The following is a 15,728-nucleotide window of genomic DNA, read 5'->3' as shown; positions in this document are numbered from 1 at the left end:
TAAGACATATGAATAAATATGTAAATTCTTTAACAGAGTGGTGTTTTTCTTTACATCTAGTTGCCTTTATTCTTTGTAAGATTAAATGACAAATGAATCAGTGCTGTATGTACTGTGCAGTGCCATAATTATAAGTGTGTCCAGAAAAGCTTAAAGTCCAAAATAATTTCTACAATAAGATTTTCACCTGCATATTAAAATGAGTTTGCCTCATCTAATATAACCTAAACCTAACTTTTTAAGATTATCATAACATGTACAGTAAGAATAGAAAATATTAATTTAGCCCACTTCTAGTTCAGTGTAGATGCACCTACTGTAATGTGCTGTGTGTTCAGCTGTTAAATTCTATGTTTAAAGGGGTGGGAGGCTTTGGAAGAGAAATAACCAAAACACTGGGATGATGTAAAACAGCTCCAAGACAGCTACATGAGCTGGGCGAGTATTTGAAAGCAACTGTACTATAAGTTGTTAAAATATATCACAGCAAAGGATGACTAATGACAGAGGGAGGTAAAACTGTAACTTTAAGGAAGCCAACTCGCATTGATCTGAAAAGAAAAAAAAAACAATGTCATGTATGAATTGTTCTCTGTTTAATGCCCTGTACAGTGAGACCTGCATTTCGTGGTGCTGTTACAAATTCCAACTCAAACTTCTCTCTCACTAGTGAACATCACATTTCCTCACACGGTGAACAAAGGAAATATACAGTACACACAGTGGCTCTGAAAACTTTTTATCTTTTTAAAAGTTTTCATCGTTTCACAAATTTGTCTATACCATTTCATTTCAGCCAATCAACTCTGGATAGTTATTGTGTTTTTGTCAAATACCTGTATGTGCAGTATGCTGTAACTATGTTCACACGGCTGTCTTTGCCAGAACACTCTTGCAAAAGACATATTTGATATCAGGGAGACTTAGTCCTGGTTTGATCGTAATGATAAAAATGATAATGATGATGATTAGCAGAAGAAGAAGATAACCATACAATTACAGCTGCTGTCAATGCTTATGTAGGTCAATACTGAATAATTTAAAAGATTTCAAGTGCGCGGTTTATTGGTGTTTCTTCATATCAATAACCGTATGTGCTCAACCACTCTCCCTAGAACCTAATAATCAAGTTAGAAATCTAGGGGTAATATTGAACTCAGACCTGAACTTTAACAGTCACATTAAATCGATAACATCAGCAGCTTTTTAAAATCTAAAAAACATTGCCAGAATCAAAGGAGTAGTGTCTAAACTAGACTGAGAAAGACTAATCCGTGTGTTTGTCTCCAGCAGGTTAGACTACTGCAACGGCCTGCTCACTGGGCTCTAAACGGGCTGTAAGACATCTGCACTACATCCAGAATGCTGCTGTTCGAGTTCTGACTAGAACCAGGAAATATGACCATATTAGTCCAGTGCTCAGGTCTCTGCACTGGCTTCCTGTCGCTCAGAGAATTGACTTTAAAACAGCTCTGCTTGTGTACAACTCTCTTCATGGTCTAGCGCCAAAGTACATCTCTGACATGTTAGAGCCATATGAACCAACTCGGACTCTGAGAACCTCAGGGAGGTGCTGCTGGTGCCCAGAGTCAGGACTAAACAAGGTGAGACTGAGTTTCAGTTCCATCCTCCTAAAATCTGAAACAGTCTTCCAGAAGATATGAGACAGGCCTCAACTCTGACAATGTTTAAATCTAGGCTGAACAGTTCTATTTAGCTGTGCATATGATAACCTCATAATTAAATTGATTAATGATTTTTTTTTTAGTTTTTATGGAATGATTTTATTTGCAGGTACTCTGGCTTCCTCCCACCATCCAAAAAACATGCATGTCAGGTTAATTGGTGACTCCAAATTGTCCGTAGGAGTGAGTGTGAGCGTGCATGGTTGTTTGTCTCGTTTGTCTCTATGTGGCCCTGCGATGGACTGGCGACCTGTCCAGGGTGTACCCTGCCTTTCGCCCAATGACTGCTGGGATAGGCTCCAGCCCACCCGCTACCCGATTAACGGACTGTCGGTATAGAAAATGGATGGATGGATTTTATTTGCCTTTTTGTTACTTTATGTGGAAGTAAAGCACTTTGGATTGCTGTTACTCCTTTACGCCTGTGGGTGGCGGTGTTCCTTTTTAAACTTTCTATTCAACAGAGAAGAAGAGCGGAAGCGAAGTAGCACGTTAGTTAGTGCCGACCATCACTAGTTCATAATTGTCCGGCCGTGAGCGAGCAGCTGGTACTTTTTACCTGAAAAATGAACGGGTTAAATGAGGAACCAATGGCCCCACAAACTTTTCTTTACGGTGAGATTATGTCTTCATTGGTGTGTGTATTTAAGGTGTTAAACATTCAAATTTTCCATTTCTTTTCGTTTTGATGCTAGTATGAGCACAGGAGAATGCTCCCGTTTACTTTTCAGATGCACGTGGCCCTTTGTAATAAAAGGTTACGTATTTAACAGTGTATTGGAGAATATGATAAATGTACTGTCTTACATTGTGGTTATTAATAATTGTATAGCTTGAGGTTGACTGACTCCTGGTGATCAATTTGGTGAGGGAGCAGTTCGCTACACACGTGCTTGACTACCAACATGGCGGCGCCCGTGTTTTAGAAACGGTGTTAATATTCGGTGTTCCCCCCACAAAATGTGCTGGAATTGGTGCGTAGTTTGATTTACACCCCAATTTTATTAACGATATAGTCGAAGCTAAACAATGACGAAAGCGCTTTTGTCTCTGGCCTGGAAAAATCCTCTCAACGTGGCTTCAAACACGCGGAGCGCTATCATCCCGTCCGGTTCATATTGTTGACTTTCTGCGTTTATTCAGGGAAATCAAATATTCGGTTGGCCTAACTCTGTGTTCTAGACCATTGGGTACAACTAACTGAGTGGATTGTGTACTAAATAGTGGATTAGTTGAGTGTTCTTTATATGCTTTGCTCTTTCCCACTTCATGTAGTCTCTGAGTGATATGGGGGCAGGTAAGATAACTGAGGCGCTTTTTATATGGCAGACATTAGGAAATAAAATAAAACTTTTCTCTGACGAACCCAAATTCTGAGGTCATACAGCCAGTCGGAGCAGAATAACTGTTCATGGATGTAATCTGCAGGAATGGTTCTTCCACTCTGTTTTTCCCAGTACGTTTTAAAAGGACATCCATATTCAGTAAAGGTCTAATTTGAATCATGACTTCAGTTAAATATATATATATATATTTTTTTTTAAATCCCCTTATTTGAGGGGTATTTCCACGCCTACTATGTAATTATTCTCAGTGGTGTCTCAGTGGCTCCCTCTTGTGCATACTTTAAATATATCCCTTGCAACACAAATGACGTGTTTCCAGGTTGGATTTAAGACGATCAATCAACATCCACCCCCACCCTTCCCAAAAGTATTAGTTTAAAGTACCTTACCTGTGAGTTAATTTTAGGGTTCCTAACTGAAATGTTTTATTTATTTTTGTCAGGATGTGTGTTGGAGGCCGGAAAGGAGGTAGTCTTCAATCCTGAGGATGATGACTTGGAGCATCAGTTGGATTTGAGGATGGTAAGTGCAAAATTCAACTTTTGTGAGGAGTGTTTTTATTTCTTTTGTAGTTTTTCCACTGTGTTTGGATTGTTTGCTCTTTTTATTGTTATGTTGTCTATTGTTAACCCCCTCTCAGCTGCTACTCTTAATTGTATTTCTTCTTTTGAACCATCAGGATTAACTTGAAATGCCTAATAAAAACTCAGTTTTAAACTATGATGCCTTCTATTTTCTGACTGTGTTTATGAATTGTTTTAAAGTGTTGTACATTAGTAAATAATGTTGCAGTATAACCCAAAGTCTGACCAAACGGGGGAAACACAGCAGACCTCATTTGAAAAGAGTTGCCAGATGTTTAATACCCTAAGAATGAACATCATAACAACCAGGTGTCCTCTTGCCCCCCCCAGGCCTGTGTGGACCCCACCACAAAAGATGAACTTCACATGGTGGAGGTGGAAGGACAGGATGCAGAGGGTCAGAAAGTCAAGGCAGCGCTGGTTTCCCTCAGACCTTCTACCCTTCCAAGTGTACGTACACATCTCGTCTTTGCATTGCCACACACTGAATGCTGCTCTGTGTAACACAAATATTAAGCACCACCTTTGTGGCTTTTGGTAATGTTTTTGCAGGTGTGTCTGGGGGGATTCACAATCACACCCCCAGCAGTTTTTCGTCTGAAGACTGGTCCAGGTCCAATCCACATCAGTGGACAACATCTTGTCAGTGAGTATTTGTTTGAAGAATCTAAAGCTTCATCTGGAGAAGAAAACTTGTTCTGTTTGCCCAGTCTGCATCGTTTTGGGTCAGAAAGCCTAATGGGTTCTAAATTCTTCTCAGTGATGGAGGCTGATCAGTCTTTTGATGAAGATGATGACGAAGATGAAGAGGAGGAGGAGGAGGAAGTTAAAAACATAAAGAAAAGACCTGCTTCATCACCTGCCCAAAAGTCTCAGGTATATTTTACTAATTGAACAAATCCTAATCTTCATTTGTACCTGAAATTTACCTGAAATCTAAACAGATTAAACATAACATGCATCTGATCTTGTTTACAGAAAAAAATGAAATTGGAGGAAGAGGAGGATGACGATGAAGACGACGACGACGATGATGAGTAAGAGATGAGTCTTATGCAGTCGCACAAACTTGCAGGTCGCTGTTCTGATGGAAAGTGTGTTTAGTCTACTATCTTGGCTTGGGGTACATTAGTATAGGATTTCTCTGGGTCTTTTGTGTGTGGCCACTGCTCTGTTGCTGTTTATCTTGTCCTGGTGTCTTCAGGAGAAACTAAACAAGCAGCTCCATTTGCTATGTTAAACGCCCTTTTTAATCTTCTGCTTGGTTTTACTTTCTGTTCTTTTGTGTCTGAGTTATGTCGGTGTCGGCTTCTGTGACCATCAACTTGATATTTTTGAGCTACTCTAGATGGATTTTTGCACCTTAAAGTAGTTGTTCATCTGAGTGAGATGACCCCAGATTTATTTTACTGAAATGTGCCTATGTGTGCGCTGGGGTATGTCAGACGTATGAAAATGGTCTTCAAACAGGAAGTAGATTAAGCCTGGTGTCATTTATCCAGTTCTGAGAACAACCAGTTTTGATCATCGGTGTAGACTATTTCCTCTTCAGCTATGGCTGGGAAGGGTCAGTGTTTTTAATGTTCCACTTCAGACCTCTGATATCTGATCCTAGAAGTTCCTGTCTGTGAACCACACTGTGCTACTGCTCTGCTGTCCTTGCAGTGTGTATATATGCAGAACTTGATGGGGAATTAACCAAAACCTCAGAATAAGTGCTTTTCTTGTGAATGGATTCACAATGAATGATGTGAACAATCATGCCACTTGCATTTGAATTGTATTGATACACAATACATGACAGAAGAGTCAAAAACTGACCACTTCCAATCAGCAGCACATCTGTTAGAGGATCTCTAATTGTAATTTTCAGAAGTCCCATGTACTTCGGTACAATGTTAGATAGACCAACATGTTTTCAATGGTTTCAGAATGAGTGTTGGAGTTAAAGATACTGCTATCCTCTCAGGCTTCAGATGCAAACAGTTAGGTTTGCTCGTTTTGGTCTTTGGGATGTGTTTTGGATCTCCGTCCCTGCAAACATTTCTTTTTAGCTGTTTGCTGTAATATTGAGCCTTGATGGGGTTTCTCCTATTTTTCCCAGGGATGACGAGGATGATGATGATGATGAGGAGGAGGAAAGCGAGGCAGAAGAATCACCTGTTAAGGTAAGAAAACGTTGTTTGGAGTTTTATAAGATAAAGTTGATTTGCTAATTCTTACTAACATCTTTTTTGTTCTAATAGGCTAAACCAACACCAACTAAACAAAAAGCCCCAGCTCAGAACGGCAAGAGCCCAGCGCCCAGCACTCCGGCCACAAAGCAGGTAACGGCCGGTTTTCACAACCTGAACCATTTAGACCTGCCACATACCCTTTGGACACTGTAGTATCGTTGAATGCTGAGACTGTTATTGGATACCTTTCTGTGTCCTCACCTAAACTTTTTTTTTATTGTAGCAAAAAACCCCCAAAGGGAAAGGTGAGAAGTCACCTAAAACACCCAAAGCGAATTTAACTCTTCCTGAGGTCAAAGCCAAGATGTTGGAGGCCGTGAAGAAGGTTGGTGTCAGTGGAAATCCTTCAGAAATCTGCCCGTCACTGTTCTTCTCCTTGCTTTTTAAAAGGGAAAGTGATGTGGATGTCTCAAGAACTAAAGCATTGTTTTTAATTTCTGACTCTTTGCGTGTTTAGGGTATAATATTACCCAAGATCCAGCCCAAGTTTGAGAACTTCATGAAGCACGGTCATAAAGTCACAGATGCCAAGGTACGGTACAACAGCATCATCTCAACATTTCAACAGCATTTGAGTCATTTTGTCTCGCTATACTTGTAAGATAGTCCTATAAAGTAAAATTTGTGTGTAGGAATGATCTGGGGTTAGTTTGGCTCAAAACTTGGTAGATTTTTTTTGTGGTAATTTATTGGTGCAACCACAAGGGGGCACTAAAGACCAATTGTAAATACTTGCATGTGTTGCAGTGAGATGCATAGGGGAGAAAAGAAACTATCCACAGGCTTATTTTTTTTCTTTTTTTTTTCCCCATCGTCATGCTCTGATTGTTGCTTTTAATGTTTCTCAGTCTAGTGTTGGGTCCACCGTGTTAACTGGCTATTCATGTCTTTGTCTTCAGATCATTGCAGAGCTGTGGAAGTGGAGACAGACACTGAAGGATGAAAAATAACCGACTGTAGTTTTAACTATTTTATGACTTGCTCATACCCAGTTTCTCTAAAACCCTCTGAAGCCAGTTTCTGTGCCTCACAATTTCAATTAAATCATTCTAGAGTCCAGCTGCATCCCCCTGGAGGAGATGTGAGGGATGGTTGGTTACAGTGCGCCGTTGACGCACATCATTCCACCTCCGTCACCCTCTCACCTGGGCGAATAAAATATTTGGTTTGTTTAATAAACCCTCGAGGAGCCATCTCACAAGTTTGCATTGTTGTAAATGTGTAAAGTAAATTCTTGTTAGGTCGATGGCTCCCTAGTAGGGATTAAGTGTTTGTGATATTTCTACATTTACGGTTGATTCTCCCTCATTCTGAGTAATTTGCACTCGTTACATCTTTACACCCACTCAAAAAGCACATTCAAGTCTATTAACCTTAAAAAAAAAACTTAAAACTCAAATCATTTTCAACCGCCAATATTTAAAGCAACTTCTAAGTGACCACCTTACGCTTTAATGGCATTCATCGTGGTATTGTTTCGCCTAGCATACACACGACATTCATCTCTCTGACAAATATGTGCCTGAAGTAGGGCTGTCTGAGAATATGCTGTGCTGCTGATCCTTCGGCATGCTTGGGTAGTCAGCTGACCTCATATTTTGGACTCTATACTTGACCAACTGATCAACCCCATATCATTTGCTTCTTTAAATCCTGGAGGTGGCACATGGCTTTTTCTTTTAGACCAGACAGTGTATGTTAAGTCCCACTTTTTTTTTTCCAGCTTATCTGGCATCATCAAGAACATAAATGCTCTGCACTTTGGTGAAAACGTAGCTTGGCTTTTTTTCCTGAATGTTAATGCTTCTTTAAGATTCCCAGCATCGTCCCACGATGCCTCATTCTATTGTCACTGTATCGGAATGTTCTTGTCATCTGTTTAACCGTCCAGAAGTATTCAACCATTTGGTTTTAATATAAAGCTAAATAAACCTTGAAGTAAAACACCAGGCCTATTTCAACTCCTTTGAAGAACTGTTTACCTTGTGTTGCCATGACTCCTGATGGCCAAAAGGCCAAAGGTTGAGTACTTTGAGGAGGACCGCATGCATGAGGGGGTTTGCAAATAATTAGTGTAATGTGTGTTAGAAAGTCCAACCTGTTTGAGGAGCTACAAGTTGTGTGCTTATTTGACTAGTTAAAGTTTGATTGTGAATATAAACGCGGGTGCATGAGGCCTGTTGGAGCAGACCATTCCATGCTGTCAAACAAGTGTCTCCTATGATTTTTGGCCGTTTTCCCATTTCTCTACAATGAGGGTACTGATGATCCAGTTTTCAGGACAAATGCAGTATTTTATCTTTTTTCTTTTCTCATTTGCAACAATTTACTATTAAAAGCTGATGAACTAATACTTGTATAGTTATTGCTTGATGTGCTGTGAGATCCAATTTCTTGGAAGTTTATGGAACTTTCCTTTAAATTTTGTCACCTGAGAGGTTATTGGCAGTTTCTATTTCAGTGGTAATAAAGCTGCTGTGTATTTTGGAGTTCTTTGTTTACCAGGCATCGCAGGGCTGGTATTTTGTAAAGAAAAGGTGATCCTACAGCTTAGAACAAAGATTGTTAAACTTTGAATTGTTCCACTCTGAGGAAGTGATACATTAGTCATCTGCTCAAATTAATTTGTTCTTGGGAAATTCCATCTGTGTTAATGGGAAATTGAAATGTCTTTAGTCACATGATATGTGATTAATGAAAGCAACAGACTAGTTTTTTAGATGTATATAACCCTGAGGCCAGGCTCACCGTCTTGTTTAGACCGTGTAGGTCTGTTAGTGTCTCTGAGTCAGTAAAGACCTGATCATAGGGGAACTCCACTGTTTTCCTAACATGCGCTGCAGCAGATACCTTATTTTATCACTAAAACACTGGAAGTGTTTCGTCTGCCGGGTTCTCACTTAAATTTTTCCTAATGCACCATGGGCCCTCTGTCCTACTTACCTCTTTATCTCCAGCAATACGTATTCCCTGTTGACCATTTCACAGAAGTGGCATCCTATAGTGTTTAACATTTGACATTAAGGACGCCAGCCTTGTGGTCCAATTATCCTTAATATTTTCATCAAGCCGACTTTCTTTTGTCTCCATCCCGCTGCATTACTTTGAACTTTTTATCAGCGCTCAAAAAAACTTTGACACATTTCCCTGCACTACTGCTGTGATTAGAGCAAAACTGCCAGACAAAGGGTGTAAAATGTGCAATTTGTGACCCTTGGACCAAACAAAAGAAGCATGCATGTTTTTTTTTTTTTATGGAAAATTGGAAGTCACTGTTACCAGTAGTGACTCCACTCATTTTGAAAGAGCCAGGTTGCTCATGTTTGTTGGCAGGATTTTTTTATTTTTATTTTATTTTTTTTAATCAAGCTGTTTCTTATGACAAATGTTCCCGTTTCGTTCTGTTCTTTAGCCAGAGACCAAACCCTTGAGCTGCTTTTCCATTATGAAACTGGCATATCTTGTCAGGGTCTTCTAAAAATGAGTTGCTATCTTCTCCTTTTATAACAATTTACTGTCAAGGTAATTAAGAAATGGACAGTGTAACTTTGCTATCAACATTCAATGATTCAGTAGCACAGATGATTAACTTTACAGTTACTTGGAGCCTTGCCCAGCTGATTAGATTAGAGGAACCCACAGATGTGGTCAGAATTAATGCAGGGTGACCGGTCCTTTTCCAGGAGAAAAAAAAGAATTCAGCCGAAGAAGATATTAGTCACTCTATCGGGAGTGTATATCTATTTTTTTATTTTAATTTTCTTCAATGATCTTCCAATCTTACCCGCAGTTTGGACTAGACATGTAACCTTACTGCAGAAGGATGAAAAATGTCGTTTTTGCGAGTTTGAAGAATTGAGGCAGGCTGAGGTTTGAAGGTTTGGCCACTTAGAAGCAAAATCATTGTCATTAGCTTTATAATGTGGCCTGAGGCAAGGAAGAATAATGTTCAGAAACGGGCAGGCGGAATGAGAACAGATGGAAAGTAGAACTAGAGCAAGACACTGAAGGCTCTGATAAATGACAACAATTGTAACCTCAAAAGATGTGAATGACAAAGCAAAGGGAGATGAAACGCAATGTTTAGAAAGAAAGAAAAAGACTGAAATGTGAAATGCTTCACTGTAGAGCTTTCACCGTGTTATAAAAATGCATCCAGAATGCACCCCACAGCCAGTCCTCACAATATTGGTTTTATGTTGACTGTTTGTAAAGGAAAAACAGTTCCTACAGACCCCACTCCCAACCCCCTCCACTAAAAGTACATTCCTGCATCTGCCACAAGATGGCAGTATAAGCAAGGCAACCATCTGTTTATTGGCCATTATGATGATTTGTACAAATCCATCAGGAAGAAGATGGCTTCCAGCCAAGGATAGGGAGCGTGTTCCTGACGATTACACATTCCCCTCGAAGTAGAAACATAAACTGCTACCTGAGCCTGTTATTTCTGTGCAGGAGCATATTTAATGCCAGAACAGTCTGTTTCATAGCATGCTCACACAGTGCCCCCATCGTGTTTGGGGCAAAGTCACATTTTTTTTTTATTAGTTACCCATCTGCTCCTCGGTGTAAAATTCTAAATCAGGTGTGATTAAAGTGCACATTCCAGGCTTTAATTGTGTGTTTTTATCAGAGATTACTGTCCAGAGAAGACTTCATGAACAGAAATACAGAGGCTATGCTGCAAGATGCAAACCACAAGAAGAGGATGGTCATATACAGTTTGCTGAAAGGAATTCTGGAAAAAGATGTTATGGAATGATGAAACCAAACTTAACCTCTATCAGGGTGATGGCAAGAAGAAAGTGTACCAGCTCATCTGTTAAGCATGGCGGTGGGGGTGTTATGGCTTGGGCATGTATGGCTGCCACAGTAACTGGTATGCTTATCTTCATTGATGATGTAACTGCTGATAGCAGCTGCACAATGAATTCTGAGGTGGATAGAAGCATCTTATCAGCTCAAGTTCTGGTAAATGCCTTCAAACTCACTGGACAGTTTGATCCTGCAACAAGATAATGATCCAAGACATCCTGTTAAGCATGCTTTCTATGTGCTGAAAAAGAAACTTAGAGGGACAAGCATGAGTTGAGTGTGACGGAACTGTTAGATTCTGAACTTTAGGTGGAGGATCAGAGGGGAGGGTGAAAGAAAAACGTGTTTGTCTCAAGCATTATGGAGGGCTCTGTAGTTACATGTCAGGGCTGAAGAATGATTAAGTATGTTGACCTCCACGGTAACATGAAGGCTTCTGGGAAATGGTCAGTGCTTACTCAAATGAAAAACTTCCTTGCATATAAGCCCCCCCCCCCATTTAAAATTCTTAAGTTTTAAATTTGTGAAGTACTTTGAGCTGCATTGTGAATGTGAGGAAAGTCCAAAGAAGTGTTCAGAAATGAGGTTTTCCCACTTTTATTTTATATACATACATAAAACAGAACCATCAGTTTTCATTCTTAAAAAAAGAAAAGTAACATCGGTAAGAATTATTGGCAATCTGAGTTAAAGGCATCAGTGTGTTTTTGTTTAGCAATAACTTCTGATAGAAAAAAAAACAAAAATTTAAAGTTTGCAGTGGTACTGACTGATTAGTTCATCTAATTTTTTTTAAAAAAAAGGCACAAGAGCATCAAATTTAAGGTGGAAAATTGCTTCCTGGGTGCAATATTTACTATTATGCATTCTTTGTGGAGGAGTTGGCAGTTAATCTCATTTCCATTCAGATATTCCAAACACTGTAGCGCACAGCATGTAAAGAAAGCTTTCAACATGAAGCTGTACAACAGATTTCTCCATAATTTAACGCTCAGTTGTCGACTACATGCAAAGTACACTGTATAGCATACCTTACAAAGCGAGCCCGACTACAGTTACAGACAAAACCAATATGTTCTCAGACGTAAACAGCCATTATTTAAAACTTTAATGAGTTAGAATATTACAGTAACTTCACAGGGCAGCCCTGTACAAACAAACAACAAAAATGAAGCATTTAAAAACTGGTACTCCTTGAATACATCTTCCCAAGGCTCCAAGTTCTGAGTTGAACTAATGCAAATATAAAAATGTTCCTTCAAACAGGGGTTTGACCATTTCCCTCTTCAAACGTATTCTTTGCTGCTGGGAGGTCTGGAGATGGGATATTTGGGTGAAGCAGATTTGCCTCTTGGACAGGAAGCTGCCAACATACCACCCCCCACAATAGTCAGGAATGCTCCAGCCCAGGCGATGAAGATGGCAGAACCAAACTCGTACCTTGACAAAGAGAAATTAGTCAGTCGAAACAGTCCAACTAGTAATTAAAAGTCCATCTTTTCTGCTTTACAGAGCAAAGTTCATGTAAAAAGAAGAGCCATAATGGAAGTAATGTCACAATTTCTGTCACCTACAATCTGGGCCTCTGCTGATGAAGAAATAAGGTTAAATGATCAACTTTAAAATATTTACCTTGTATTGACGGGGGTGAAGGGGTCATAGAAGGCTCTGATGATGTCATGAGCATACCAAGAGCAGGCAACAATGCCACACAAAGCTGTGGGAGAAAGAAAGCATCACTGAAACTGCTCAAAGGAGCGAGTGGGCGGAAAGACGTGACCGAAAGACGGCTTACCTCCGATCAGGATGATGATGCCACCAGTCATGGCAATACGGGACTTGCGCACTTTGTCGTCTCCTCCACAGTTGGTGCACTTCATTCCCATGCAAGCTACACCCAGACCAGCCACCGCTACAATAATGCTCACAATCATGAGGGCGCGGGTTGCCTGGAGCGCACCTGGGAAAAGAACAAGAAAAAGAACTCAGCCATTGTCACCGCTAACACTTATTAACTGCCAACACGTCTGCTCAGAGGTGTGGTGACAAGCAACCGGCTTCAGTTCAGCAAGATGCAGAACTTGCCTTCTGACAAGAGCCCATGGCATGTAAAATGTGTCTATAGTAGATTGTGACATATTTCCTGGGTAATTTAGTTTGCTTTGATGCGTTTAGAAACCATTTGGGAAAGGATTGTGGAAACAAACACCGTCCGTGAGCAACAGAGCAGCTTCTGTCTCTTGCCACTCCCAACAACGCACCACAGAAACTGGCTCCAACCGGAAGGCCAAAAAAGCCCTGGAGAGGTGGGGGGTGCGTGTGAGCAAGTCTAAAACAGGTCTAACCAGGTTTCTGGTTTCATTATGAGGAAAACACTCCCAGTCACAACTTCTCTTAACAGCAGGTGAACATTTCAGTTTTACATTTATATTAAACACAGCTTTAACCATAATTTTATAGAAACCGTTGTGGGGTCACGGATATAAGGCCGATTATGCAGGAGAATTTTTTTATTTTTTAAATATCGGATGTTTTGATGAGTCATAACATTAACTCAGTCTCACAAAATATTAATGTAAAGTGAAGAATAAATTCACCGGGACACTGGTTTAAGCCCAAAGCCATCCCGTCAATCAGCTGACTGAAGCGTTTAAAGTGCAGTAAGGACCACCTGCATGATGCCACTGACCTGTTCAACCAGTTTTGCAGTGCAAGTTAAAAAAATATTGTTCCAAAACTACAGAAAAAGCATCTTGGACTATTTGGATGGTTTTAGATGTTACGAAGCAACTGTAATCCAGCTTCCTTCACCTTGAATATTCTTTCTTTGATAAGACTACACCAGCAATAATTTTCCTGATTATGAAATTAAATCAACCATTTGATGCTTTTAAGACAAAGCGGAGTTAGTGAAGTCAGTATTTGGACAGGTTGACTAAACAGTGGCTCATAGGGGTGTTGTGTGACCTTTATGTCTGCTGTGGAAAAAAAGACCTGCAATATGGAGAGTTCAACAGGAGGCAGAGGTGGTGGGGGCTTGCAGGGAAATAGCTTCATTATCACTGCCAAAATGTAAACGCAAAAACGCGAGAATTTTTAACTTTAGCTTTCTGAAAAGGATTTAAAGCAGCTTTCCTCTACAGAGCTGCTGCGGCCTCTGTTCCTGGGGAAAACCTGTTTGACAAGGCCACTGAAATCTTAAAACAACAAAAGGCAACCAAGAGACGTCAGCTGCATACAAGTTTAAAATGTGGTGAACGAGGAAAAAAAAGTTTTCTTCCAACAGGCGTTAAATCGCCGTGAATATTAAGGCCTGCGTTTGAAAAGTGGAGGAGGGAGAGGGGGGGGGACTGTGGGGGAGGGGGAGGGGAACACCCAAGTCACTTTTTAACTGCTTTTTCAAGGGCTTAAAGCGAACAAGGATATCCACAACAGGACTACATTTAGACCACTTTCCAAAAGAGAGGACAACAACAAGTTAATTCAATTGATTTACTCACTGTTGAGCTGCAGGATCGAGTCGTACACTTTGCACTGGATTTGGCCTGTGCTCTGGAACGCACACGACATCCATAGTCCCTCGTACATGGACACCGCTGTGATGATGTTGGACCCAACAAAAGCGGACATCTTCCACTGGGGCAGAATGGTGCCAATTATCAATCCAATTAGACCGAAAAGAGACAGGGAAAATCCCAAAATCTGAAGACCCTTGTTGGCCATTGTAACTTTTCTTTTTCTTTCTTTAGGCTGACTTCGTCAAAAAAAAAAAAAAAAAAATGATGTCCACCTGCTGATAGTTCCAATCTCCCAGTCCTCTAAAAATTCGTATTTTTAACCTAAGTTTGCTCCTTTTTTGTTATCTATGTATGTAGTCCTTTGCTTTCTGAAAGTATAATAAGGTCACAAAGGCGGTATTTTAATTAAAAAAGTCGCCTTCTGAATCCTCGCGCACCTGTTCCTCTGCTGCACCTTGACTGAAAAGGAGACAGCGTGCGCGAGCTTTTTGAGGCGGTTTCTGGAGCAGGTGGGCGGGGACGCGCACGCAGTTTCGGCTCCAGCCTGAGCGTACACCTGAAGTTTCATGATGTAAACAGACCCCTACACTGCAGGAGAGCAGAGAAAACACGAATGTCGTAAAAACATCCAGCTTTACGTTTACGATACGATAGTTTTTTTTCCCAACTTGTTGCCCAAAAATCTCGTAACTTTGTTTTACATATTTAAATCAAGAAAAAAAAAAATTTGGAGAGAATTTTGGGCAAACTGAAAAAGGGAAGTGGTTGCATTACATGCAACATTTGACATAATCCTGTAACTGTAACCACAGCAAGACACATGGTCAGCAGAAATCACATTACGATTTTGATCTACAGTTGGTATAGTATGCGATGTCATCACATAAATTTGGCTTCAGCTTCAGCCTCCTAACAGTTGTTTATTTAGTATTTAAAATACTATTTGCTATAAAACTACCTTTCACTCAAGGAGACTTGTCTGTCCAGACAAAAAAAAAAAAAACAATGTGTTATGTTAACAAATGGTGGTCACAAAAGTTGAAAAAAAAAGCTACAAAGTTAGGTTTGACAGGATTAAGATCATTATTAGGGGGATACAGCGTTTCATTCCTAAAGTTTTGTTTTTGAGAGATTATTCTCCAACCTTGGTGTTTGCCTTACTAAACTCTGTACTCACCTGAGCTGCCAGACTGAGGGAGATTTGATCGCAAAAGCTGAACGTTTTGGAGTACACAAACTAAACCTCAACAGCTTTACATATTTTTAGGCTAAATCCACAGTGATGATTCGCTCATTCCATTTTAAAAAGGGGATCAATCGTCTTGAGTAATTGATTATGTCATTATCAGACAGGTGGTGTATTGAAAAGTGTAGCCTATTACTGGAATACACTTTTTGTCTTCAAATTTTGTCTGGTTTAGCAGTTTTGTTAGCTGCATAATGACTAAGACAACCTTAGATGACTAAACCTGCTCCTAAATTGTACATGTTTATCATCTACAGCTGTCACTTCCCCATTTAGACACTTTTCTGCATTGTT

At 40.1% G+C, this 15,728-nt stretch overlaps 2 protein-coding genes across 2 annotated transcripts; one reads left to right on the top strand and one right to left on the bottom strand.

Annotated features, from left to right (window-relative positions):
• Window positions 1–2,154: 2,154 nt before the first annotated feature.
• Window positions 2,155–7,813, top strand: npm1a (nucleophosmin 1a). The gene is made up of 11 exons (XM_072374573.1): window positions 2,155–2,300; window positions 3,474–3,553; window positions 3,946–4,065; window positions 4,168–4,261; window positions 4,376–4,491; window positions 4,594–4,652; window positions 5,720–5,783; window positions 5,862–5,942; window positions 6,076–6,177; window positions 6,310–6,384; window positions 6,752–7,813. The coding sequence occupies exons 1-11, from the start codon at window positions 2,252–2,254 to the stop codon at window positions 6,800–6,802; spliced, it is 891 nt and encodes a 296-aa protein (XP_072230674.1). The 5' UTR covers window positions 2,155–2,251; the 3' UTR covers window positions 6,803–7,813.
• Window positions 7,814–11,955: 4,142 nt separating this feature from the next.
• LOC140279775 (claudin-7-B-like) lies at window positions 11,956–14,593 on the bottom strand. The gene is made up of 4 exons (XM_072374944.1): window positions 14,171–14,593; window positions 12,466–12,630; window positions 12,303–12,387; window positions 11,956–12,110 (listed from the first exon to the last, which is right to left on the bottom strand). Exons 1-4 carry the CDS (start codon window positions 14,391–14,393, stop codon window positions 11,957–11,959), a joined length of 627 nt encoding a protein of 208 aa, XP_072231045.1. The 5' UTR covers window positions 14,394–14,593; the 3' UTR covers window position 11,956.
• Between the last annotated feature and the right edge of the window lie 1,135 nt (window positions 14,594–15,728).

This window comes from Leuresthes tenuis, unplaced genomic scaffold, assembly GCF_036924035.1.
Source record: "Leuresthes tenuis unplaced genomic scaffold, fLeuTen1.0.hap1 SCAF_21, whole genome shotgun sequence".
NCBI lineage: Eukaryota > Metazoa > Chordata > Actinopteri > Atheriniformes > Atherinopsidae > Leuresthes > Leuresthes tenuis.
Note: the sequence above shows the minus strand (reverse complement) of the source record. Positions and strands in the feature narration are given on the sequence as shown.

Bases quoted from the DNA above. Each gene is read 5' to 3' on its own strand.
- npm1a (XM_072374573.1), top strand. From the start codon at position 2,252: ATGAACGGGTTAAATGAGGAACCAATGGCCCCACAAACTTTTCTTTAC. The intron at 5,784-5,861 runs GTAAGAAAACGT...TTGTTCTAATAG, and splicing joins CAGAAGAATCACCTGTTAAG to GCTAAACCAACACCAACTAA. The intron at 6,178-6,309 runs GTTGGTGTCAGT...TTGCGTGTTTAG, and splicing joins TGTTGGAGGCCGTGAAGAAG to GGTATAATATTACCCAAGAT.
- LOC140279775 (XM_072374944.1), bottom strand. From the start codon at position 14,393: ATGGCCAACAAGGGTCTTCAGATTTTGGGATTTTCCCTGTCTCTTTTC. The intron at 12,388-12,465 runs GTAAGCCGTCTT...TTTCTCCCACAG, and splicing joins CATCATCATCCTGATCGGAG to CTTTGTGTGGCATTGTTGCC. The intron at 12,111-12,302 runs GTAAATATTTTA...CTCTTTGTCAAG, and splicing joins TTCACCCCCGTCAATACAAG to GTACGAGTTTGGTTCTGCCA.